The 27592-nt window shown below is 43.8% G+C and overlaps 1 protein-coding gene across 1 annotated transcript in view; it reads right to left on the bottom strand.

Moving 5' to 3' along the window:
- Positions 1-27592, bottom strand: part of LOC122939473 (ATP-dependent translocase ABCB1-like) — a 578859-nt gene that overhangs the window by 364032 nt on the left and 187235 nt on the right. Inside the window, exons 9-10 of the mRNA XM_044295545.1 lie at positions 27237-27347; positions 27036-27161 (exon numbers count right to left, since the gene is read on the bottom strand). Coding sequence (XP_044151480.1) covers positions 27036-27161; positions 27237-27347 — 237 coding nt within the window. The remainder of the gene's footprint in view (positions 1-27035; positions 27162-27236; positions 27348-27592) is intronic.

Raw genomic sequence — 27592 nt, 5'->3', positions numbered from 1 at the left:
CCAGGTACAAATGTGGCCAGCCAGGGCCCACTACTGGAGGACGAGGAGGACGAGGATGAGGAGGAGGTGGAGGAGGATGAGGATGAAGCATGGTCACAGCGGGGTGGCACCCAACGCAGCTCGGGTCCATCACTGGTGCGTGGCTGGGGGGAAAGGCAGGACGATGACGATACGCCTCCCACAGAGGACAGCTTGTCCTTATCCCTGGGCAGCCTGGCACACATGAGCGACTATATGCTGCAGTGCCTGCGCAACGACAGCAGAGTTGCCCACATTTTAACCTGTGCGGACTACTGGGTTGCCACCCTGCTGGATCCACGCTACAAAGACAATGTGCCCACCTTACTTCCTGCACTGGAGCGTGATAGGAAGATGCGCGAGTACAAGCGCACGTTGGTAGACGCGCTACTGAGAGCATTCCCAAATGTCACAGGGGAACAAGTGGAAGCCCAAGGCCAAGGCAGAGGAGGAGCAAGAGGTCGCCAAGGCAGCTGTGTCACGGCCAGCTCCTCTGAGGGCAGGGTTAGCATGGCAGAGATGTGGAAAACTTTTGTCAACACGCCACAGCTAACTGCACCACCACCTGATACGCAACGTGTTAGCAGGAGGCAACATTTCACTAACATGGTGGAACAGTACGTGTGCACACCCCTCCACGTACTGACTGATGGTTCGGCCCCATTCAACTTCTGGGTCTCTAAATTGTCCACGTGGCCAGAGCTAGCCTTTTATGCCTTGGAGGTGCTGGCCTGCCCGGCAGCCAGCGTTTTGTCTGAACGTGTATTCAGCACGGCAGGGGGCGTCATTACAGACAAACGCAGCCGCCTGTCTACAGCCAATGTGGACAAGCTGACGTTCATAAAAATGAACCAGGCATGGATCCCACAGGACCTGTCCGTCCCTTGTCCAGATTAGACATTAACTACCTCCCCATAACCATATATTATTGGACTCCAGGGCACTTCCTCATTCAATCCTATTTTTATTTTCATTTTACCATTATATTGCAAGGCTACCCAAAGTTGAATGAACCTCTCCTCTGCCTGTGTGCTAGGCCTAAATATATGCCAATGGATTGTTGCAGTGGTGGCTGACGTGAAGCCTCATTCTCTGCTATGACATGCAGACTGATTCTCTGGTGACATGAAGCCAGATCCTCTGTTACGGGACCTCTCTCCTCTGCCTGGGTGCTGGGCCTGAATTTATGACAATGGACTGTTGCAGTGGTGGGTGACGTGAAGCCTGATTCTCTGCTATGACATGCAGACTGATTCTCTGGTGACATGAAGCCAGATCCTCTGTTACGGGACCTCTCTCCTCTGCCTGGGTGCTGGGCCTAAATTTATGAAAATGGACTGTTGCAGTGGTGGGTGACGTGAAGCCTCATTCTCTGCTATGACATGCAGACTGATTCTCTGCTGACATGAAGCCAGATTGTCTGTTACGGGACCTCTCTCCTCTGCCTGTGTGCTAGGCCTAAATATATGCCAATGGATTGTTGCAGTGGTGGCTGACGTGAAGCCTGATTCTCTGCTATGACATGCAGACTGATTCTCTGGTGACATGAAGCCAGATCCTCTGTTACGGGACCTCTCTCCTCTGCCTGGGTGCTGGGCCTAAATTTATGAAAATGGACTGTTGCAGTGGTGGGTGACGTGAAGCCTGATTCTCTGCTATGACATGCAGACTGATTCTCTGGTGACATGAAGCCAGATCCTCTGTTACGGGACCTCTCTCCTCTGCCTGGGTGCTGGGCCTAAATTTATGAAAATGGACTGTTGCAGTGGTGGGTGACGTGAAGCCTCATTCTCTGCTATGACATGCAGACTGATTCTCTGCTGACATGAAGCCAGATTGTCTGTTACGGGACCTCTCTCCTCTGCCTGTGTGCTAGGCCTAAATATATGCCAATGGATTGTTGCAGTGGTGGCTGACGTGAAGCCTGATTCTCTGCTATGACATGCAGACTGATTCTCTGGTGACATGAAGCCAGATCCTCTGTTACGGGACCTCTCTCCTCTGCCTGGGTGCTGGGCCTAAATTTATGAAAATGGACTGTTGCAGTGGTGGGTGACGTGAAGCCTGATTCTCTGCTATGACATGCAGACTGATTCTCTGGTGACATGAAGCCAGATCCTCTGTTACGGGACCTCTCTCCTCTGCCTGGGTGCTGGGCCTAAATTTATGAAAATGGACTGTTGCAGTGGTGGGTGACGTGAAGCCTCATTCTCTGCTATGACATGCAGACTGATTCTCTGCTGACATGAAGCCAGATTGTCTGTTACGGGACCTCTCTCCTCTGCCTGGGTGCTGGGCCTGAATTTATGACAATGGACTGTTGCAGTGGTGGCTGACGTGAAGCCTGATTCTCTGCTATGACATGAAGACTGATTCTCTGCTGACATGAAGCCAGATTGTCTGTTACGGGACCTCTCTCCTCTGCCTGGGTGCCGGGGCCTAAATATCTGAGAATGGACTGTTCCAGTGGTGGGTGACGGGAAGCCAGATTCTCTGCTATGGAACCTCTCTCCAATTGATTTTGGTTAATTTTTATTTATTTAATTTTTATTTTAATTAATTTCCCTATCCACATTTGTTTGCAGGGGATTTACCTACATGTTGCTGCCTTTTGCAGCCCTCTAGCCCTTTCCTGGGCTGTTTTACAGCCGTTTTAGTGCCGAAAAGTTCGGGTCCCCATTGACTTCAATGGGGTTCGGGTTCGGGACGAAGTTCGGATCGGGTTCGGATCCCGAACCCGAACATTTCCGGGATGTTCGGCCGAACTTCTCGAACCCGAACATCCAGGTGTTCGCTCAACTCTAGTAGCCTCCATTAAGGGCACCTGCCAGTACACTTTTGTAAGGTCCAAAACAGAAAAATACCGGGCTTGTCCTAACCTCTTGATAAGCTCATCCACCCGGGGCATGGGATACGCATTAAATTTGGAAACATCGTTAAGTTTTCAAAAGGCTTTACAAAACCGCAAAGTCCCGTCCGGGTTCACTATCAATACTATAGGACTGGCCCACTCACTTTTTGACTCCTCAATGACGTCTAGCTGCAACATTAGCTGCACCTCCTCCGATATGGCTTGTTGCTGAGTCTCGGGTACCCGGTATGGTTTTGACTTTTGCCAGAGACAGTGACAATGTCATGCTGGACTATGGAAGTGTGTCCAGGGAGGTCCGAGAACACATCCGTGTTACGACTAATGAACTCCCTGGCCTCCTGAGTCTGTTTAGAGGAGAGACTGTAAGTAATTTTTACTGTGGAAGCCGCCTCTCTTGCATCAGATGGGCAGATATCCGGCCACGGGCTGTCTTCTGTACAGGTTTCCCTATCTTTCCACGGTTTGAGTAAATTCACATGGTAAACCTGCTCCGGCTTTCACCACCCTGGCTGGTGTACCTTGTAGTTTACATCTCCAATTTTCTCGAGTACCTCGTAGGGACCGTGCCACCTAGCCAGGAACTTACTGTTCACGGTCGGCACCAGAACCAAAACCTGATCACCCAGGTTAAAGATCCGGACCCGAGCCTGCTGATTATAGACCCGACTGGGCTCACTGAGCTGCCTCCATATGCTCCCTAACAAGAGGTAACACTGTCTCTATCTGATCTTGCATCTGGGTAATGTACTCAATAATACTTTTATGTGTGCAGTGTCCCACTACGTGATAGTGGGCACCGCAAATGTGCTTTTATCATCTTTTAATGTCATATAATATGCCTGCATTTTGTTTTTTATCTCCTGTCATATTCTCCCATGTCACAATGTGATTCTATATGCAAAGATCCTTTACACAGGCCTAGTCATTGTGCACTACACTTGTTTCTCCACTAGATGGAGCAGTGTTAGTGTTTATAAATAGCTTAGCTCAGACCTAAGTTAGGCAATTCAAACCAGTTGGTTGTTCAGATGAGCTCAGGTCAATCCAAGTGAGAGTTCAGTTCAAAGCAGTTCTCTCATGAGCTTACTCAGAAAGCAACAGCAGTGTAGCTGAATTCCTGGAGGGAGGCCTATTCCTAGCCTTTTTGCTCTGTCCCTGTCGGCTTCATAATCCAGGGTTAAATCCTGCAGTTATTCTACCTAGAAGTAACCAATCCATTCCTATAGATCGCTCTTCCAGGGTGACCAATGTCTAAACTTCATGCAGCCGAGTATCTAAGGAATTATCACGTTTTTATGCAAGACAAAGATAGTCATTACCTGAGGACTTATTAGGCACCTTTGTAGTAGGTGTAGGAGACAGCATGAAGCATCCACACCTCCAGTTCAAACTCTGAGGACAGTTAGGCCAACTGTCAGAACAACATTGGAATAGAAGTTCCAGGATTTAGAAAAGCACCTTTAATCAAGGATTAGAATCAGGCTGGAGTTTTGACCAGTGTAAGACTTTCATATTATTGCAAGCCTAGTCTGAGCAGAATCTTTCTTATGTATCACAAGAGCCTGTATTTCATTGAGGACTTCCATTTCCCTTTCCCCATATGTATGGGAGATTGTGCTTAATGCCGCACTGTATCAAGAGACTGTCTTAATACTTTGGGTGTACTGTTATCATAAATCATCTTCAGTAAAGTTCAACCTTGAATTTCATCTTGCTTGCCTCAGTCTCAAGTTCCTCCATTAATACTACAGTAAATGGTTGTACCTCCATACAAAAGGTACTGGCGTCACGAGTACAAGGGACCTTGCAATAGGCACATTAATACAGACCACCAAGGGCACCTCAAACTGCCATCTGGCCAGTGTCCCTTACACCAGAGTTGCCCCAGAGAATCTTTGTGCCGATCTCCTTTTCACTTATGCGAGCCTGCTTAGGGACAACATAACCGTGAGTAACCAGAACTGTATTTACCTCAGCCCACCTATTGTTCACACGTGACCTCATGCATAATTCCCCTGCTAGGTCTGGCATACGGCATGTGGAGTGGGTTGTTGTTCCAATGCCTCTTTAGCCACGTCCAAGAGACAGCGAGGGTGTCTGCCATATAGCAGTTTGAAGAGCGAGAACCTATTAGAGGCCTGGCGTACCTCTCGCACTGCAAACATGAGATACGGCAGAAGGAGGTCCTAGTCCTTCCGATCTTTAGCCACCACCCTTTTCAACATATTTTTTAAGGTTTAGTTTAACCTTTCTACCAGACCGTCCGTTTGCAGATGGTAAACGGACATCCATAGCTGTTTTATGTGCAGCAACTTACAGAGTTAAAAAAAATTACAGAAAAAACTAAGATAAAAACATCCTGCACTGTACGATATACAAATCTGCGGATGTCACTGACCATATTTTTGAAGAAAATCACAGAAATAAGATAATGCACTTAGTAAAGTAGATGCAATCATTATATAGACACTTAGCCAATATATTTTGATCAAAACACATCTGAGCCCGCCTACCAAGCGCCAAGGTGGTCTCAGGTCAGGCGGGTCCTATACTAAACCTACATATGGTGTGCTGCTCCTAGTCACCTCCATGTGCACCAAGCAACCAATGGGAGGAGGAGCAAACACACCTATATGTACCACCTAATCAAGGCCCTCTATTGGATAGGAAGGGCAAAATTGCAGGAGGAATGCTACTCTCAAGATAAAATAGGTGCACATTCACACTTGAAGGTGCCACTCCCTCAAGCAAATACTACATAGACAAAAAAAATTACAGAAAAAACTAAGATAAAAACATCCTTTTTACATATAGCTGTGTTTGCTCCTCCTCCCATTGGTTGCTTGATGCACATGGAGGTGACTAGAAGCAGCACACCATATGTGCGGCGTCTGCACTCCTGAACATAGAAGCCCAATGGCTTAGGTAGGTTTAGCGTAGGACCCGCCTGACCTGAGACCACCTTGGCGCTTGGTAGGCGGGCTCAGATGTGTTTTGATCAAAATATATTGGCTAAGTGTCTCAGATATTATCATATCAGAGTGAGGACTTTGTCCATATATAATGATTGCATCTACTTTACTAAGTGCATTATTATCTTATTTCTGTGATTTTCTTCAACTTACAGAGTTCCCTCATCACTTTGGAAATAAAAAGGGTCCCTTGGTCGGTCAGAACATCTTTAGGTAGTCCTACTCAGGAAAACATCTACATGAATTCCTTAGCTTAGAAGTTGGCCGTGGGGACTACGGAAATGTGGCTGGGGGCTAGTTATCTGGCAGGTCATGCAAGACTTAAAAACTCTTTCACTTCTTTGAATATGCTGGGCTAGTAAAACTGCTGTAGAATATGATCCTGAGTTTTCTGCAGCCATGAGTTTTCTGACCCCCGAGAATGTTTTGGTGGGCTAGTTCTAACACAAGCATGTGATAAGCCTTGGGGACCACCAACTGTTCAATATGCTCACCCTGTAATTGGTTTACCCAATACAACATATCCTGATGAACCACAAAACAGGGAAACACTGACTCTGTCCCAGGTTGTTGAGGTTCACCATCTACTATTAAAACATTTTCCCAGGAACAGGATAGGGGTGGATCCCGACGTTGAGTGGTACCAAAATTATCCCAGGAGACATTGAGGTCTGCCAATTCAGGCAAGTCCTCCACATCTCCCACCATCACACTTAGAGGTCACCCCTACTGCTGGCCCTTTGGTCTCAGGTTCCCAGGGTTTTGGTCTCCCCCTGAGCTAGGCCACTTTGCTATGGTTACCCCTATCTCATGGGCATCAGTCACTCATAGCAGGCCACAGTGCCGGGAAGCCCGGGAAGTCTCTCCCTATTATGAGTTCATAATGTAGATTTGTGGCGACTGCCTCCTTGTGGGTCCATCTACTGGCCACCTTAGTTAGAGACACCAGCGTGGTTGGTTAGTCTTTTAAGTCTCCATTGATGCACATCACCCTGACTTTTTGGCCAGTATACTCAGGGGGCCGCACCAGGGTAGCCCTAACTAGGGTCACCAGACTCCATGAGTCCAGCAGAGCCTCCACCAGAGTGTCTCCCACTTCCACCACAAATGATCTAGAGACTCTTGGGTACCTGTTGCAGACAGCCTTCTGGCATATAGAGATTGACGGTAGCCATGGTTAGTATCTATGGGCTCAACCCGATGTGGACATTCAGCCCTTACATGGCCCGGCTCCTGACACCGCCAGCAGACTATCGGAGCCAGGTCTGCCATGAGTACATCCCTGGCGGGTTTTATCACCTCAAATCTCAGGGCCTGGAGTGGACATTTATGTTATATGCCGACCCCCTTCCCGACAGATTCCTCCTTTAGATTCCTGGTAGCTTCATAGCGTTCCACCAGGTCCACCATCTCAAGGTCATTGCCAGGAAACACCTGATCCATCCAGTGCTGGAGAGGGTGTGGCAAAGCCCTCCAGAACATATCGGCTAACATACGATCCAGCATAGCAGTGGGACTTAGCACGTCAGGCTGTAGCCATTTTTGCAAGAGGTGAAGTAAGTTATAATACTGGGGTCTTGCAGATTCAGCCGGGTTGAACCCCCACTGATGCACCCGCTGGGCCTGAACCAACACATTCACACCTAATCTTGCCAGAATCTCACCCTTGACTTTCTGGTAGTCGGCCACTTGATCGCCCGGCAAGTCGAAATACACACGCTGGAAATCGGATGCCAGGAATGGAGAGATGACGTCAGCCCACTGTTCACAGGGTAGCTTTTTCCTGATGGCCACTTTCTCATACATCGCCAGGAAGGTTTCGATGTTGTCTGCAGGGGTCATTTTAGGAATAGCGGCACAGACTCGTTTCCGGGCACCGTGAACGCTCGGGGTTGCTCCTCCTGTCTGCAAAGCCATCACATGTTGTAGAAGCAACTGGTTATTCTCTTGATGCTGCTTATTAGCCTGGCGTTTCTGCAGGTTTGTCTTTTGCTTCTGCAGATTAGCCTCCATGAGGGCCTTCACAACAGCCTCCATTTTGTCTTGGGACACTGGTTTAATGTACGACATACAACTGTGCCTGAAAAATGCAGAAACCAGAAAAAAAATATATAATCGGCGTGCTTGCCAGCCGCACTGCTATTGCCCGTATCCTTCACCAATTGTGGGGTTTTGCTCTGGTAGACAGGATTAGCGGATGCAATATAGAGGCAACAACAAGTTCTTTGGATCAAACAGTTTAGTGTTTTATTCACACTTTAGGCAAGTGACAAAACAAGCAGTCATTAGAGTTGAGCGGACACCTGGATGTTCGGTTTCGATGGGTTCGGCCGTACTTCACAAAAAAGTTCGAGTTCGGGACCAGTACTTGACACTGAACCCCAACCCCATTGAAGTCAATGGGGACCCAAACTTTGGAGCACTAAAATTGCTGTAAAAAAGTCATGGGAAGGGCTAAAGGGTTGCAAATGGAAGCAAAATGTGATTAAGAGCATGGCAAGTGCTCTGCAAACAATTGTGGATAGGGAAATTACTTAAAATAACATAAAATACTTAAAAATAACAAATAATAATCTTGATCTAGGAGGGGGAGGTCCATATGGAGTAGGAGGTTGAGGAGGTGGTAGATGTGACGGTGTAGGTGGAAGCGGCCGTGGAGGAGGAGGAGGTAGACAACACTGGTTTTTGGTTATGTTTTTTATTTAGAGTTGAGCGGACACCTGGATGTTCGGGTTTGACGGGTTTGGCCGAACTTCACAAAAATGTTCGAGTTAGCGCCCCGAACTTGACCATGAACCCGAACTCCATTGAAGTCAATGGGGACCTGAACTTTTGAGCACTAAAATTGCTCTAAAAATGTCATGGAAAGGGCTAGAGGGCTGCAAATGCCAGCAAAATGTGGTTAAGAGCATGGCAAGTGCTCTGCAAACAAATGTGGATAGGGAAATTACTAAAAATAACATATAATACGTAAAATAAAATAAAATCTTGATCTAGGAGGACGAGGTCCATATGGAGTAGGAGGTTGAGGGGGCAGTGGATGTGGTGGTGTAGGTGGAAGTGGCGGTCGGGGGTAGCAGGTAGCCTATACTGGTTTTTGTTTATTTTACATTAGGGTACACCCCAAAACATTGGGAAATATAACCTGTGATAACCCCCTCCAGCCATGCTAAACAAATGTTCAGACAATACACTAGCTGCAGGGCAGGCCTGCACCTCCAAGGCATAAAGGGCAAGCTCAGGCCATGTGCCCAATTTGGAGACCCAGAAGTCGAAGGGGGCAGACCCATCAGTCAGTGCATGTAAGCGTGTGCACACATACTGCTCCACCATGTTGCACGTCCTTGTGATGTCCACGATCCAATTTGATACCTGCTCTATCAACTTTCATTGTTTTTTTTATGCACCTACCAGGTTGATCACGGTTAGCGGCGAATCAGGGTTCTAGGCCGGAGAGGGAGCATGAGAAAGGGATACCACATCCAAGGGAGGTTAATTGTTTGAAATTAAATATGATCGAGTGGAAAAGTGGGTCAAATTATTGAAGCACAAATGTGGGACGAGTTGTTAAAGTTTAATCATTGAATATAAGGAGCGAGTCAGGAGCGCAACAATTAAAGAAGAATTTTTGAAATTTTATTCCCTGTCACCTATGCAGAGGGCAAAAAAATGTAAAATATCACCTAACAATGTAACAGATGATTTTTTTTAAATATATTTCCCTGTCACCTATGCAGAGCAGGGGTTTATTCATGGCAAAACTGTGTTCTTGTCACCCACCAATTGAACAGACGATTTTACGAAAATTAGATCACTGTCACCTACGCAGAGCAGGTGTTTGTATAGGGCAAAATTGGTAAAATGTCACCTGACAAATAATGTAACTGACAATTTTTTTTAAATTTAGGTCCCTGTCACTCATGCAGAGCAGGGGTTTATTCATGGAAAAACTGTGTTCATGTCACCCACCAATTGAACAAACGATTTTACAAAAATTAGGTCCCTGTCACCTATGCAAAGCAGGGGTTTGTATAGGGCAAAATTGGTAAAATGTCACCTGACAATGTAACAGACGATTTTTTGGAAATGTATGTCCCTGTCACATATGCATTGTGGGGGTTTAATCACGACAAAAATTGTCAAATGGCACCCAAGAATGTAAAAGACAAATTAGTGAAAGGTTTTTAATTGTCTGCTAGGTACAGCAGGGGTATATCACACCCAAAAATTGGTTAATTTCACCCAAATATGTAACAGACAATTTAATGATTTTTTTTTACCTGTCTACTAATTATAGCAGTCATATATCACACCCAAAAATTGGTGAATTTCACCCGTTTATGTAACAGACAAATTTGTGAAATGACATAAAAATAAATAAAAATACGTACAAATAAAAAAATTATAATCTTGATTCATGAGGTGGAGGTCCATATGGAGTAGGAGTTTAAGGAGGCGGTGGATGTAGTGGTGTAGGTGGAAGCTGCGGTGGAGGAGGATGAGGTAGGCAACACTAGTTTTTGGTTTTAAATATTTTTTTTAAAATTAGAGTACACTCCAAAAGAGTGGGAAATATCCAAAATACAACAATGAACAATTGCGCTGTAGTATAACAATGGCTGGGTAATGCCGTTATACATGTCTATTCTGCACAAGGTTCAGACAAGTCCTGTGGGATCCATGCCTGGTTCCTTTTAATGAACATGAGCTTGTCCACATTGGCTGTGGACAGGCGGCTGCGCTTGTCTGTGATAACGCCCCCTGCCTGTGCTAAACACACGTTTAGACAATACACTGGCTGCAGGGCAGGCCAGCACCTCCAAGGCATAAACGGCAAGCTCAGGCCATGTGCCCAATTTGGAGACCCAGAAGTTAAAGGGGGCAGACCCTTCATTCAGTACGTGTAGGCGTGTGCACACATAATGCTCCAACATGTTGCTGAAATGCTGCCTCCTGCTAAGACAATCCATATCAGCTGGTGGTGCTAGTTGTTGTGGTGTGCTGACAAAGCTTTTCACATTTCGGCCATGCTAACCCTGCCTTCTGAGGTGCTAGTGGTGCCCCAGCTGCGTTGGCGACCTCTTCCTCCTCCTCAGCCTTTGCCTTGTGCTTACACTGTGCCCCCGCTGTCAGGTGGGAATGCCACCAGCAGCGCATCTACCAGCATGCGCTTGTACTCGCGCATCTTCCTATCACGCTCCTGTGACGGAATTAAGGATACTTTGTTGCCTTGTAATGGGGATCCAGCAGCGTGGCCACCCAGTAATCAGCACAAGTTAGAATGTGGGCAACACGGTGGTCGTTGTGGAGACACTGCAGCATGTAATCGCTCTTGTGTGCCAGGCTGCCCAGAGGCAACGAAAAGCTGTACTCTGTGGGAGGTGTATCATCTGTGTCCTCTATATCCTTGACTATACTGGCTAGTCATAAATGCAGATATTAAAAGCTGAGACTTTTGCCAATATATTCCTGTCAGGAAGATATCGGAGCCCAACATGCACCACGTCACGGTTCTCAGCATGGCAAGGGGTCCTACCACTACGCTACCTATGGTGTGAACAAGGTCTGAAGGTGATGTAATCCAGCTCACAGCCAAGCTTCCACACAACCGCCTAGCAGGACAACTAGTGCAATGTGAACAAAGCCAGACTGTAAGCCACACCCATATCAGACCATGTGATGGAGGTTACCAGGTGCAAAGGAGAGTGTTTGAATGCCAGGTAAAGGCACATACACTACATATAAAACAAGACAAAAACACAGAAATATAGTGGCAAATCTGGGGGAGCTGCTCAACCCCTAACACTGTAGCGTGTTTTTCATTGGGGGAGCAGCCCCACCGCATGTGGACCGCAGCAAACGACTATCCCCAGCAGAAAAAAAAAATTTGCATACGGTGGAGGATGTCGGCGCGGTCCACATGCACCACAAAGGCATCCTACACAAAACAGAGCATTGTGCGGATGAAAATATAATCATATAAATCACAGAAGAAATGCACCAAACGGATATGCCACTGACTATACTGGCTAGTCATAAATGCAGATATTAAAAGCTGAGACTTTTGCCAATATATTCCTGTCAGGAAGATATCGGAGCAGCTCCCCCAGATTTGCCACTATATTTCTGTGTTTTTGTCTTGTTTTATATGTAGTGTATGTGCCTTTACCTGGCATTCAAACACTCTCCTTTGCACCTGGTAACCTCCATCACATGGTCTGATATGGGTGTGGCTTACAGTCTGGCTTTGTTCACATTGCACTAGTTGTCCTGCTAGGCGGTTGTGTGGAAGCTTGGCTGTGAGCTGGATTACATCACCTTCAGACCTTGTTCACACCATAGGTAGCGTAGTGGTAGGACCCCTTGCCATGCTGAGAACCGTGACGTGGTGCATGTTGGGCTCCGATATCTTCCTGACAGGAATATATTGGCAAAAGTCTCAGCTTTTAATATCTGCATTTATGACTAGCCAGTATAGTCAGTGGCATATCCGTTTGGTGCATTTCTTCTGTGATTTATATGATTAAATTTTCATCCGCACAATGCTCCGTTTTGTGTAGGATGCCTTTGTGGTGCATGTGGACCGCGCCGACATCCTCCACCGTATGCAAAAATTTTTTTTTGCTGGGGATAGTCGTTTGCTGCGGTCCACATGTGGTGGGGCTGCTCCCCCAATGAAAAACACGCTACAGTGTTAGGGGTTGAGCAGCTCCCCCAGATTTGCCACTATATTTCTGTGTTTTTCCTCTATATCCTCCCAGCTACGCAGCAGTGATGGCCATGAGCTGGTTTGGATGCCACCCTGCCGTGAAAACGGTTCCTCCTCCTCCATATCCTCCTCCTCATCCTCCACCTCATCATCCTCCAGAACTGTGCCCTGGCTAGACAATTGTGTACCTGGCGTTTGTGGGTGCAGGAACCCACTCTCGGAGCCACTTGTGAATGACTGGCTGGAAACCCTATGAAATGACCCCCTTTCCTCCTACTCCTCCTGTGCCACATCCTTTTCCATCATTGCCAGAAGCATTTTTTCAAGGAGGCATAGAAGTGGGCTCGTAACTCTGAGAACGGCATTATCGGCACTGGCCATGTTGGTGGAGTACTCGAAACAGCGCAACAAGGAACACAGGTCTCGCATGGAGGCCCAGTCATTGGTGGTGAAGTGGTGCTGTTCCGCAAAGAGATTCCACTATCGCCTGCTGCTGCTCGCACAGTCTGGCCAGCATGTGCAAGGTAGAGTTCCACCTTGTGTGCACATCGCATATGAGGAAGGCCGAACTTATGCTGCATCACTGACAGGCTAGCAGCAGCAGGGTGAGAACATCGAAAGCGCGCACAGACGGCACGCACTTTATGCAGTTTAAGCAGTTCTGACATATCGGGGTAATTTTTAAGGAAACGCTGCATCACCAAATTCAGCACATTCGCCAGGCAAGGGATGTGCGTCAAACCGGCTAGTCGCAGAGCTGCTACGATATTTCACCCATTATCACACACACACCAGGCCGGGCTTGAGGCTCACTGGCACAAACCACTCATCGGTCTGTTGTTCAAGGCCCGTCCACAGCTCCTGCGCATAGTGGGGTTTGTCCCACAAACAGATATGTTTTTAAAATGCCTGCTGTCGTTTACCCCTGGCTGTGCTGAAGTTGGTAGTGAAGCTGTTACGCTGACCGGTTGAGGAGCCGGTAGAGGATGAGGAATTGGAGTAGGAGGAGGAAGCAACAGGAGGCAAACTGAAGAGCCCTGTATTCCTCGGTGGTAGAAGAAATGCTGGCATTCAGGGCCAGGGATCACGGGTGGGTGGGTGGGGGGTACTTCCTCTTCCGCTCCAGTGTTTGGGAAATGGAGAGCTGAACGCTTCCGTGGGACATTGTGGAGATGCTTGGTGACCCAGATGATGGTGTTGCTGGCAGATCCTCTGTTTGCGGGGTGGCAGGTGGCATTGTCACTCTAAAGCTGGATGAAGAGGCAGAGACTGCAGCAGAAGAGGAAGCAGGATGAGCCAGAGACCTTTCTTGGTTTTTGAGGTGTCTACCCCACTGCAGCTCGTGCTTTGCACTTAGATGCCTGGTCATGCAGGTTGTGCTCAGGTTGAGAACGCTTATGCCTCGATTCAGGCTCTGATTGCACAGCGTGCAAACCACTTGTGTCTTGTCATCAGCACATTGTCTGAAGAGCCTCCATGCCAGGGAACTCCTTGGAGCTGGCTTTGGTGTGCTCGGTCCCTTGCTGCGGTGGGCAGGCAGTAGCAGGCATACTGTCTTTGGGACGGCCGCTCTGCTTTTGCACCCTGCTCCCTCTTCTGCTGTGCTGGTGGCTCTGTGCGACCACAGCCTCTTCCTCCGAACTACACAGGTCACTTGCATGACCTTGATTCCATGTGGGGTCGAGGACCTCATCGTCCTCCACATCATCTTCCACCCAATCTTCACCCCTGCCCTCCTTGTCGGTCTGCACACTTTTGAAAGCCACATCAGTTCGCACCTGTGTTTCGCCATCATTCAAAACGTGCTGTGATGGTCCTCCCATGTACTCATCTTGAAACATAAGTGACTGGGCATCGGTGCACTCAATCTCTTCCACTTCTGGGGCAGGGCTAGGTGGATAGCCCTGGGAAACCCTGCTAGCAGAATCATCAAAAAGCAGAAGAGACTGCTGCATGACTTGGGGCTCAGACTGATTGGCTGATTTGCAATGAAGTGAGGTGAAAGACTGATGGACATCGGCTGCAGGTGCCAACTCTGATCTTTCAGCAGGAGACTGGGTGGGAGACAATGTAAAGGAACTGGAGGCACTGTCAGCAACCCAATCTACTATCGCCTGTACTTGTTCTGGCCTCACCATTCGTAGAGCCGCATTAGGCACGACCAAATTACGCTGAAGTTTCTGTCGTCTACTCGCAACTGAGGAAGGTGTTTCACTTGTGCTGTAGCTGGCACAGATTGACCACGTCCTCTCCCTTCAACAGGAGCTCCACCTGCAGCAAAACTACTGGGGCCACGTCCCTTATTTGACGCTCTCCTCATTCTTTGAGTTCACCCACCAAATTAACAGATTGTTTATGTCAGGCGAAAATTTAACCGCCAATAGTCAACAATTAAGTTCAGTGAGAGTAAGGCAGTGCCAGTGTCATAAAGAGATAACATTTCTTGAGGTCACAACAGTGTAACAGGCGGATTTTATTCAATCACTTCACGGTCACAAAAATGTTTAATTTGTCAACCAACAATGTAACTGCAGTATTGACTGGTTGTATTTGACTGTGACAAATGCAGCAAAGGCCCCAGATGTAGGGTCTTGCCCAAAATGTGTGTGTTTTTTTAAACCAGAATATAACAGCAGTATTTTAAGCTTGTATTTCACTGTGACAAATGCAGCAAAGGCACCAGATGTAGGGTCTTGCAAAAAATGGGTGTTTGTTTAAACAAAGAATATAACTGCAGCATTTAAACTTTGTATTTGACTGTCACAAATGAAACAAAATATAAATTAAGGCTGAGCACTCATCATCTGTATGACAATATAGCAGAACAAACACCTGTGTGATTCAAACACCTAAGTAATTTATTATTTAAAAAATATATAGACATAAATAAGACCAATAGAAAAAATCATAAAACATGAATGTTCATGAGTAGCGATGCTGAGTAAAATTGCATATAGCGACAACGAGCAAAATAAAGTGCAATTGTGCTGAACCACTGGCTCAATATACAATACAGACCAAAAGTTTGGACACACCTTCTCATTCAAAAAGTTTTCTTTATTTTCATGACTATGAAAATTGCAGATTCACACTGAAGGCATCAAAACTATGAATTAACACTTGTGGAATTATATACATAACAAAAAAGTGTGAAACAACTGAAAATATGTCATATTCTAGGTTCTTCAAAGTAGCCACCTTTTGCTTTGATTACTGCTTTGCACACTCTTGGCATTCTCTTGATGAGCTTCAAGAGGTAGTCACCTGAAATGGTCTTCCAACAGTCTTGAAGGAGTTCCCAGAGATGCTTAGCACTTGTTGGCCCTTTTGACTTCACTCTGCGGTCCAGCTCACCCCAAACCATCTCGATTGGGTTCAGGTCCGGTGACTGTGGAGGCCAGGTCATCTGGCACAGCACCCCATCACTCTCCTTCATGGTCAAATAACCCTTACACAGCCTGGAGGTGTGTTTGGGGTCATTGTCCTGTTGAAAAATAAATGATGGTCCAGCTAAACACAAACTGGATGTAATAGCATGCCGCTGCAAGATGCTGTGGTAGCCATGCTGGTTCAGTATGCCTTCAATTTTGAATAAATCCCCAACAGTGTCACCAGTAAATTACCCCCACATCATCACACCTCCTCCTCCATGCTTCACGGTGGGAACCAGGCATGTAGAGTCCATCCGCTCACCTTTTCTGCATCGCACAAAGACACGGTGGTTGGAACCAAAGATCTCAAATTTGGACATCAGACCAAAGCACAGATTTCCACTGGTCTAATGTCCATTCCTTTTGTTCTTTAGCCCAAACAAGTCTCTTCTGCTTGTTGCCTGTCCTTAGCATTGGTTTCCTAGCAGATATTCTACCATGAAGGCCTGATTCACACAGTCTCCTCTTAACAGTTGTTCCAGAGATGTTTCTGCTGCTAGAACTCTGTGTGGCATTGACCTGGTCTCTAATCTGAGCTGCTGTTAACCTGCGATTTCTGATGCTGGTGACTCAGATTAACTTATTCTCCACAGCAGAGGTGACTCTTGGTCTTCCTATCCTGGGGCGGTCCGCATGTGGGCCAGTTTCTTTGTAGCGCTTGATGGTTTTTGTGACTGCACTTGGGGACACTTTCAAAGTTTTCCCAATTTTTCGGACTGACTGACCTTCATTTCTTAAAGTAATGATGGCCACTCGTTTTTCTTTACTTAGCTGCTTTTTTCTTGCCATAATACAAATTCTAACGGTCTATTCAGTAGGACTATCAGCTGTGTATCCACCTGACTTCTCCACAACGCAACTGATGGTCTATTGGATTGTCAGAAATGCCGCAAAGGCCGCAAATGTATTATCTTGCCCAAAATGGGTGTTTTTTTTTATACCAGACTATAACAGCATTAACTAACGCTTGTATTTGACTGTGACAAATTTAGCAAAGGCCCCAGATGTAGGGTATTGCAAAAAATATTTTTTTTTTCAACCCAGTATATAATTGCAGTATTTAAAGCTTGTGTTTCTTTTTTTTTCCCTTTAATAATCTTTATTATATATTGTTTTGCATCATACAAAACATTGTAACACCTTTAAAATGACAAATACATCAGAAACATATATACCACCCCCTCCCCATTTTCCTTATTTGCTGCTAAAAAAATACATGAAAACTTTTAAAATACCTCCCCGCATTTTCTCACTCCCCACCCCCCCGGGGTCCCAGCCCTCAGAAGAAAAAAGTAACCAGAAAAAAAAAGACAGAAAATGTCAGAAAAAAACTTACATTAACCATAACTTCCATAATTTTGCAAATGAATTTTTCTTTTGGGTGTTTACCAAATGGGATTCTTCTCTAATAAGTACACTTTTAATGCATCTCTCCCATTCTTTAATTGAGGGGGAAGCCTTACCTCCCCAATCTCCCATAATACATTTCCTTGCCTGAAAAAAGAGTTTGGATGCAATTTCTTGATGTTGGGCGGTATCCATTTTGTCCATCACTCCCAATACACCAATCTCAATTTTATTAGGTATTATAAACTGATGATATTGCTCTATTTTGTCCTTAACCTGTCCCCAAAATTCCTGAATCCTTCTACACGTCCAGAGTATATGGACATCATCCACCCCTATTGCCCCACATTTTAACCACTTCCCATCTGGGCCATTTGCCCCCTTCCTGACCAGGCCTAATTTTGCAAAACTGACATATCTCACTTCATGTGGTAATAACTTTGGAACGCCTTTATTTATCCAAGTCATTCAGAGATTGTTTTCTCGTGACACATTGTACTTCATGATAGTCATAAATTTGAGTCAAAATATTTCACCTTTATTTATGAAAACATCCCAAATTTACCCAAAAATTTGAAAAATTCGCAATTTTCTAAATTTCAATTTCTCTGCTTTTAAAACAGAAAGTGATACCTCATAAAATATTTATTACTTAACATTCCCCATATGTCTACTTTATGTTGGCATCATTTTGGAAATGTCATTTTATTTTTTTAGGACGTTAGAAGGCTTAGAAGTTTAGAAGAAATTCTTCAAATTTTTAAGAAAATTGCCAAAACCCACTTTATAAGGACCAGTTCAGGTCTGAAGTCACTTTGTGGGGCCTACATAGTGGATACCCCCATAAATGACCCCATTGTAGAAACTACACCCCTCAAGTTACTCAAAACTGATTTTACAAACTTTGTTAACCCTTTATGCGTTCCACAAGAATTAAAGGAAAATGGAGATCAAATTTTTAAATTTCACTTTTTGGGCAGATTTTCCATTTTAATCCAATTTTTTCTTTAACACATCGATGGTTAACAGCCAAACAAAACTGAATATTTATTACCCAGATTCTGCGGTTTACAGAAACACCCCACATGTGGTCATAAACTGCTGTATGGGCACACGGCAGGGCGCAGAAGAAAAGGAACTCCACATGGTTTTTAGATGCCATGTCCCATTTGAAGCCCCCTGATGCACCCTTACAGTAGAAACTCCCAAGAAGTGACCCCATTTTGGAAATTAGGGGATAAGGTGCCAGTTTTATTAGTACTATTTTTGGGTACATATGATTTTTTGATCATTCATTATAACACTTTATGGGGCAAGGTGACCAAAAAATTGGTTGTTTTAGCACAGTTTCTATTTATTTATTTTTACAGCGTTCACCTGAGGGGTTCAGTCAAGTGACATTTTTATAGAGCAGATTGTTACGGACGTGGCGATACCTAATATGTATACTTTTTCTCATTTATTAAAGTTTTACACAATAATAGCATTTTTGAAACAAAAAAATTATGTTTTAATGTGTCCATGTTCTGATAGCTATAGTTTTTTTATTTTTTGAGAGATTTTCTTATGTAGGGGCTCATTTTTTGCGGGATGAGGTGACTGTCTTATTGGTACCATTTTGTGGGACATACGCGTTTTTGATCACTTGGTGTTGCAGCTTTTGTGATGCAAGGTGACAAAAATTGCTTGTTTTGACACAGTTTTTTTTTTTTTTTTACGGTGTTCATCTGAGGGGTTAGCTCATGTGATATTTTTATAGAGCTGGTTTTTACGGACGCGGCAATACCTAATATGTATACTTTTTTTTATTTGTTTCACTTTAACACAATAATAGCATTTTTGAAACCAAAAAATGATGTTTTAGTGTCTCCATGTTCTAAGAGCTATAGTTTTTTTTATTTTTTGAGAGATTTTCTTATGTAGGGGCTCATTTTTTGCGGGATGAGGTGACGGTTTTATTGGTACCATTTTGTGGGACATACGCATTTTTGATCACTTGGTGTTGCATATTTTGTGATGCAAGGTGACAAAAATTGCTTGTTTTGACACAGTTTTTTTTTTTTTTTTTTTACAGTGTTCACCCGAGGGGTTAGCTCATGTGATATTTTTATAGAGCTGGTTTTTACGGACGTGGCAATACCAAATATGTCTATTTTATTTTATTTTTTCTATTTAAAATTTTTTTTTTTATTCCTTACTTGGGGACCTTTTTATTTTTACATGTGAAACTTTTTTTTATTTTATTTTTTTCAACCCTTTATTTTTTTTTTTTTTTTTTTTTACACTTTTCGTCCCCCATAAGGTCATACAAGACCTCTGGGGGACATTTGCTTCCCTTTTTCTTTTTTTTTTCACTGTTGATTTCTCCTGTAACTGGGGCTGACATAGTAGCCCCAGTTACAGAAGAAATGCACCCCCCAGAGAGGCTGTACAGAATGATTCTGTGCTGTACAGCCTCAGAGCAGGGCTGATCGAGGTCTGTGAGAGACCTCACACAGCTCCTGCAGCTCCGGTCCCGGCGGTCACATGACCGCCGGGCCGGAACAGGAAGCGCACAGCGCTTCCTGCTCTGCAGACACAGCGCTCGGTGAGCGCTGTGTCTGCAGCGATCCGGAAGGCAGGGACACCTGGGCACTGTCCCTGCCTTATCTCTGGGTTGCCCTGCTGTCACTGACAGCGGGCAACCCGATCAGCAGCTGCACGATTAGCGTGCAGCTGCTGTTTCTGAAAGGACGTTCAGAAACGTCCGTTCAGAAATAGAGGTCCACCCATAGGACGTTTATATCCTATGGGCGGACGTAAAGCGGTTAAACAACTAAATGCTTTAGATTTATAATATTTCATAAGTTTCTCAGGGGAATAGTAGAGACGGTTTAGTATATAAAATTGGGTGATCCTATATGAAAAATTCTTTGAAACCCTGTTTTTTTTTGCTGTATTGCTGATACCCATAACTCTTCTTGCTGGGGGTTTATAACCTCCCTCTATTTAAGCATTAGGCTGGAAATTGCATTTCCCTTAGTCTTTTGATGTAACAACATTCATATATTTTTGACACCAACTTCCCCCCTGCCATTAATCTAGATATATTGAGCAGCGGCTGCGGAAGGGTCTCTATTTGAGTAGTTTTCCCTACCAACCTTCGTAATGCACATTATAACTGTAAATAGAAGAATCTTACTTCTAAATTACCCAATTTATATTACTTTTTAAGATCTTCATATGTTATTATGTCACCTTGCTTCCATATCTGGCCCAGTTTATAGACTCCATGTTTCCACCACACTGTCTGCTCGATCAACATCAGATCAGCAAGATGGATATTGCTCCACAGAAGTGTCCGCATGGAGTCCCACCTGGTTCCACAATTTCCTTGCCTGTCTCCAAACCATGTCCATCAGCTCAAAGAGCAGTATCTTGTTACTACTCCATTGTCCCAAAATTCCAGCTTCAGTTAATTTCAAGATATTACATTTTTCTAGTCTTCTACTTATTCCTGCAATCATAGTCTTATACAGTGGGATGCGAAAGTTTGGGCAACCTTGTTAATCGTTGTGATTTTCCTGTATAAATCGTTGGTTGTTACGATAAAAAATGTCAGCTAAATATATCATATAGGAGACACACACAGTGATATTTGAGAAGTGAAATGAAGTTTATTGGATTTACAGAAAGTGTGCTATAATTGTTTAAACTAAATTAGGCAGGTGCATAAATTTGGGCACCACTAAAAAGAAATGAAATCAATATTTAGTAGACCCTCCTTTTGCAGAAATTACAGCCTCTAAAGGCTTCCTGTAGGTTCCAATGAGAGTCTGGATTCTGGTTGAAGGTATTTTGGACCATTCCTCTTTACAAAACATCTTTAGTTCATTCAGGTTTGATGGCTTCCGAGCATGGACAGCTCTCTTTAAGTCACACCACAGATTTTTAATTATATTCAGGTCTGGGGACTGAGATGGCCATTCCAGAACGTTGTACTTGTTCCTCTGCATAAATGCCTTAGTGGATTTTGAGCAGTGTTTAGGGTCAGGGCCGTCTTTAATATTGATTGGACTCTGGACAAAAATGTACTTGGGCCCCCTGGATCCCGCCTTCCCACACCTTAGCAGGCAATCAAGCCCTCCAGCACAACACACACACAAAAAATCCACACATCTGGTAGAGTACAGGCCCCCCACAGTATACAGTCCCACACAGTATACAGTCCCACACAGTATACAGGCCCCACACAGTATACAGACCCCACACAGTATACAGCCCCACACAGTATACAGCCCCACACAGTATACAAGCCCCCACAGACCCACACAGTATACAGTCCCACACAGTATACAGGCCCACACAGTATACAGGCCCACACAGTATACAGGCCCACACAGTATACAGGCCCCCACAGTATGCAGGCCCCCACAGTATGCAGGCCCCCACAGTATGCAGGCCCCCCACAGTATACAGGCCCCCCACAGTATACAGGCCCCCCACAGTATACAGGCCCCCCACAGTATACAGTCCCACACAGTATACAGGCCCCCCACAGTATACAGTCCCAACCAGTATACAGGCCCCCCACAGTATACAGCCCCACACAGTATACAGCCCCCCACAGTATACAGGCCCCCCACAGTATACAGTCCCAACCAGTATACAGGCCCCCCACAGTATACAGCCCCAAACAGTATACAGCCCCCCACAGTATGCAGGCCCCCCACAGTATACAGGCCCCCCACAGTATACAGGCCCCCCACAGTATACAGTCCCACACAGTATACAGGCCCCCCACAGTATACAGCACCCCACTATACCGTAGTTTACAGTATATTAGCATAACAGTCACACAAAAAACCTCCAAACTTCTACTGCAACACTCCTGTTAGGAAGTGTGATGACCTTATAGCCATGTGACTAGTAATATTGCTAGGTTACTGGTCACATGGTGATGATGTCATCTAAGGTCCTAGATTACATTCACAGCTCTAACAGTACGATGCCTGGACTCAGCACCCCCTGTGTAGCTGACAGCCTCACACCCGGGGCAGTGGCTAGCAGAGCTCAAGAGGCAGCTGCCTTGGGCCCCCCAGGAGCAACTGGGCCCGGGCTAGCTGCCCCTTTTGCCCCTTGGTAAAGACGGCCCTGTTTAGGGTCGTTGTCTTGTTGAAAGATCCAGCCCCGGTGCAACTTCAGCTTTGTCACCGATTCCTGGTCATTGGTCTCCAGAATCTGCTGATACTTAGTGGAATCCATGCGTCCTCAACTTTGACAATATTCCAAGTCCCTGCACTGGCCACACAGCCCCACAGCATGATGGAACCATCACCATATTTTACTGTAGGTAGCAAGTGTTTTTCTTGGAATGCTGTGTTCTTTTTCCTCCATGCATAACGCCCCTTGTTATGGCCAAATAACTCAATTTTAGTTTCATCAGTCCACGGCATCTTTTTCAAAAATGAAGCTGGCTTGTCCAAATGTGCTTTAGCCCACCTTAAGCGGCACTTTTTGTGCTGTGGGTGGAGAAAAGGCTTCCTCTGCATCACTCTCGCATACAGCATCTCCTTGTGTAAAGTGTGCAGAATGGTTGAACGATGCACAGTGACTGCTTCTGCAGCAAAATGATGTTGTACATCTTTGGTGCTGGTCTGTGGGTTGACTCTGACTGTTCTCACCATTCGTCGCTTCTGTCTATCCAAGATTTTTCTTGGTCTGCCACTTCGAGCCTTAACTTGAACTGAGCCTGTGGTCTTCCATTTCCTCAATGTGTTCCTAACTGTGGAAACAGACAGCTGAAATCTCTGAGACAGCTTTCTGTATCCTTTCCCTAAACCATGATGGTGAACAATCTTGGTCTTCATGTCATTTGAGAGTGGTTTTAAGACCCCCATGTGGCTACTCTTCAGAAAAAATTATAAGAGGGGGGAAACATACAAATGACCCCCTTAAATACTCTTTCTCATAATTGGATTCACCTGTGTATGTAGGTCAGGGGTCACTGAGCTTACTAAGCCAATTTCAGTTCCAATAATTAGTTCTAAAGGTTTTGGAATCAATAAAATGACAACAGTGCCCAAATTTATGCACCTGCCTAATTTTGTTTAAACAATTATAGCACACTTTCTGTAAATCCAATAAACTTCATTTCACTTCTCAAATATCACTGTGTGTGTCTCCTATATGATATATTTAACTGACATTTTTTATCGTAACAACCAACGATTTATACAGGAAAATAACGATGATTAACAAGGTTGCCCAAACTTTTGCATCCCACTGTATCTTTGCGTATTGCTCCACATTATCATATTTTTTATTTGGCCGGAAATAAAATAAAGTTCCACATCTGGAACTGATAATCCGCCCTCCCTCTCGTGACTGCACAATATTTGTGCTTTTATTCTTGGTTTTTTACCTCTCCAGATCAAGTCCATTAATATGCTAGTTATTATTTTAAATATTTTTGGGGTGATTATTATCAGTGAGTTCTATTAGGACATAGTTAAGTGATGGTAGCAGGCACATTTTCACCAGGGAGATGCGACCTGCCATCGAGACATACAATCTTTTCCATACCTGTGTCTTTTTCTTTATTTCTTTTAACTTTGGGGTCATGTTAAATTGGATATAATCATTGAGGGTTGGGGTTATTTGAATACCTAAATATTTAACTGGTTCATTAATCTTCATAATTTCCAGTGCACCTGGAATAAAGTCATTCAGAGGATCAATCGGGACGCATGTTGACTTAGACCAATTTATCCTAAACCCAGAATATTCACCATATTGGTCAAAGACCTGAAAAATCTTTGTCAAAGATCTATGTGAGCCTACAAACAGCATAATGTCATCCGCATATAAAGACATTTTTTCCTTGTGTTCACTAAACCTGAAGCCCTCAATTGCTGCATCTTGCCTGATCATATCCGCTAACGGCTCCATATCTATAGCGAAGAGCAGGGGGGTAGAGGACATCCCTGTCTAACCCCCCTACGTATATGTATGTTATCTGAATATTCCTTATTCAATATCACTTTTGCTGAAATTTCCGTATATAGCAGATTTACCCAGGATATAAATTTATCTCCAAGTCCCATCTTCTTCAGTGTTGCCATCAAAAAAGGCCATTCTACTGTATCAAACGCCTTTGATGCATCCAATGTAACAATCAATTGTTCACTGCAATTTTCGGGCTCAAGCTGGGTGTTCACAAAGTAGCGCAATACATTATCCGTTGTGGTCTTGCCCGAGATGAAGCCCGTCTGATCTTCATGTACCAGACCCAATACGACACTTCTAAGTCTAGTTGCCAAAATCTTTGCCAATATTTTATTGTCAGTGTTAATTAACAAAATGGGACAATATGAGTCCGGAAGGGTGGGATTTTTCCCCGGTTTTAGAGTCAATGTAATTAATGCCTCTCTCAGTGAGTCTGGCAATTTCCCTATCTTGAATCGTCCCACATTGTCAATAGTCTAGGAATTAATATTTCTTTATATTGAGCATAGACTTCAAACGGGATACCATCTATTACTGGAGATTTATTTTAGCGTATAGCGTAGAGATAGTTATTGACTCCAGAAACTGTTGAATTTGCACCGGGTTCTTATTTATCTTAGTATTATATATATCTTTAAAATATTCTTGAAGCAGTTATATTTTCGCCACGTGTTCAGTGATTTTATTTCCTGATTTATCTAATAGGCAATGTATATAATTATTTTTTATTGTCTGTGTCGCTACTAGGGCCGCTAACTTTTTGCCCGGTATATGCACATAGATATAGTTATCCGTCACGTAATTTTCTTTCTGTTGTTCTGCCATTAAGAGTTACTCATCTTCCAGTTTTGAAACTTTCTCTATCCATACCTCATAATTACTTTCTGTAGGATTTTTAATATAATTATCCTCATGCTTTTCCACCTCTTGTTGCAATTTAGTTATTTTTTCCCTTATCCCTTTCTTATATATTGCCGTATTCTTTATAAAAATCCTTCTCATATAGGACTTCGCAGCCCCCAAACTATATTAACTGATGCTGAATCATCGTTCAACTCAAAAATTTCCCCTATCTCTTCTAAAATCTTATCGTGTATCCCCATTATGTTTATCCACCCTATATTTATGTGCATCCTCGTTAAGTTTTTTTGTGTGTTTTTATATTTATAATAATTGGGTTATGGTCCAAGATCCCACATTGACGGTATTTAACCCCTTCAATTTCCAATACACCTGTATTATTTGTGAAAACTAAATCAATCCGTGATAAATTCCTATGTGTCTTTGAAAAGCATTAGTATTTTTTTTAAATTTAGGATGTAATACCCTCCAGATATCTATCCAGCCCATTTCTTCCGTGATATTTCTAAATTTAGAACCCGTGCAGACGTTTTGAACCTTACCAACCCTACATCTATCTATTTTACTATCCATAATATTATTAAAGTCCCCCATAACTAGAAGTGGATTTTCTCCTACCTTGAGCGCAAAGTCATAGATTTTTAAAAGGACTTCAATTTTGAAAGGTGGTGGTATATATACACATTAGCTATTATCCACGCTCTTCCTTCCAGCAAATAATCAATCAGAACATATCGGCCCTCCTGATCTTTAACTATTTCCCTTATTTTAATATCAATATACCGATGTATCAAGACACTCACACCTCTTGCATATGATGAATAAACTGAGTGAAAAGAGTGCTGTATCCATGGTCTAGACAACACCTTCATCGTTTCACTTGTCAGATGCGTCTCTTGTAAGCAAATTATAGCATGTAAAAATTATAGCATGTAAAAATTTGGATCGATGCAAATCTTTTTGAAAAAATCATCAAACCAGTCAAATCGAATTTTTGAGAAATTTGCTTATCTCTAATCACCATAATTGTACTGACCCGGAGAATGAAGATAACAGGTCAGTTTTACCACATAGGGAACAATGTAAAAACAAAACCCATAAAACTGTGGCGGAATTGCATTTTTTCCCCTCCAATTCCACCCCATTCAGAATGTTTTTCCAACTTTTTGCTTCACTATATTTAATATTAAATGGTGCCTTTAGAAAATATAACTTGTCCCACAAAAAAACAAACCCCCATACTGCTATATAAAGAGAAAAATAAAAAAGTTACGGCCAAGCAAAGGCAGTGAAAATGCAAACATAAAAAATCCTCCTGGATAAAGGAGTTAAAAGGGTAGTTTCAATTACTAATATACCCTTTGTTGAAGTTCTGGGCAATGTTCAATATTTTATAACTTATGCCTTTTTACATAATTTAAGTCCTTTGTGCTGTATACACAGAGGTCTTGTCCATAAAAAGGCCTGAAGTCATGTGATCAGGAAAATCACCTCCATGTGATGTTTTCTCCATTCAAATACACTGCACATGCAATCTTCACTTGCACTGTTGAGAGTTTAGTGCAGGTGCGGTGTGTTAGAATGGAGGAGGTTGAGTGGTGTCTGATCACATGACCGTCCATCGGCAGCCATCTTATGGAAAGGACCTCTATATGGACAGAATAGAAGATTTTCCCAACAAGGGGACTTATGAAATATGGCAAACTGTACAGATTGTCAACGAAGGCTATAGTAGTAAGTGCCATATAATCAATTTATAAACAGATTTTTCAAGAGTAGCCAGAAATTATTAAACATTTTTAAAAAATCAATCATCCATAAAAAAAATGTATTCCTACCTCCCCTTCTGTGGGGTCATAAAACCTCTGTAGCAACTGGATGGTTGTGCTCTTCCCACATCCACTTATCCCAACCAAAGCTGTAGTCTTGCCAGCCGGTACTCTCAGGTTTAGACCCTTTAGAACCTAAAAATATCAATGTACATAAATATGTAATAATATCTGAATGACTTTATAAAAATTTAACCCCGGAAAACATACCTGTATGTCTGGGCGGCTAGGATAAGCAAAATTAATATTTTTAAATTCCATATTTCCCATCAACTTGTCTGGCTTGTATCCTTCTGTAGATCCACTATCAATGTGGCGAGCCTATAAAAAATATATATCGAGATTTACCTCAAATAGGAGACAAAATGCTAATATACACACACATTACTTCCTGGAGAGACTACTGCATCACCCTCCCTTGTGGGCTAACTAGAAAAAAAAATTCTCCTTTCATTGGCATAGGTTGCTCATCACACAAGGAATCCAATTAACATTTCTTACATTAAAGTGGTCCTGTCAACATGATCAACCCTACTAAACCAACTAAAGTGCCTGGTTGGGTTAAT

The sequence above is a fragment of the Bufo gargarizans genome, chromosome 5, assembly GCF_014858855.1.
Source record: "Bufo gargarizans isolate SCDJY-AF-19 chromosome 5, ASM1485885v1, whole genome shotgun sequence".
In the NCBI taxonomy this organism is placed as follows: domain Eukaryota; kingdom Metazoa; phylum Chordata; class Amphibia; order Anura; family Bufonidae; genus Bufo; species Bufo gargarizans.
Note: the sequence above shows the minus strand (reverse complement) of the source record. Positions and strands in the feature narration are given on the sequence as shown.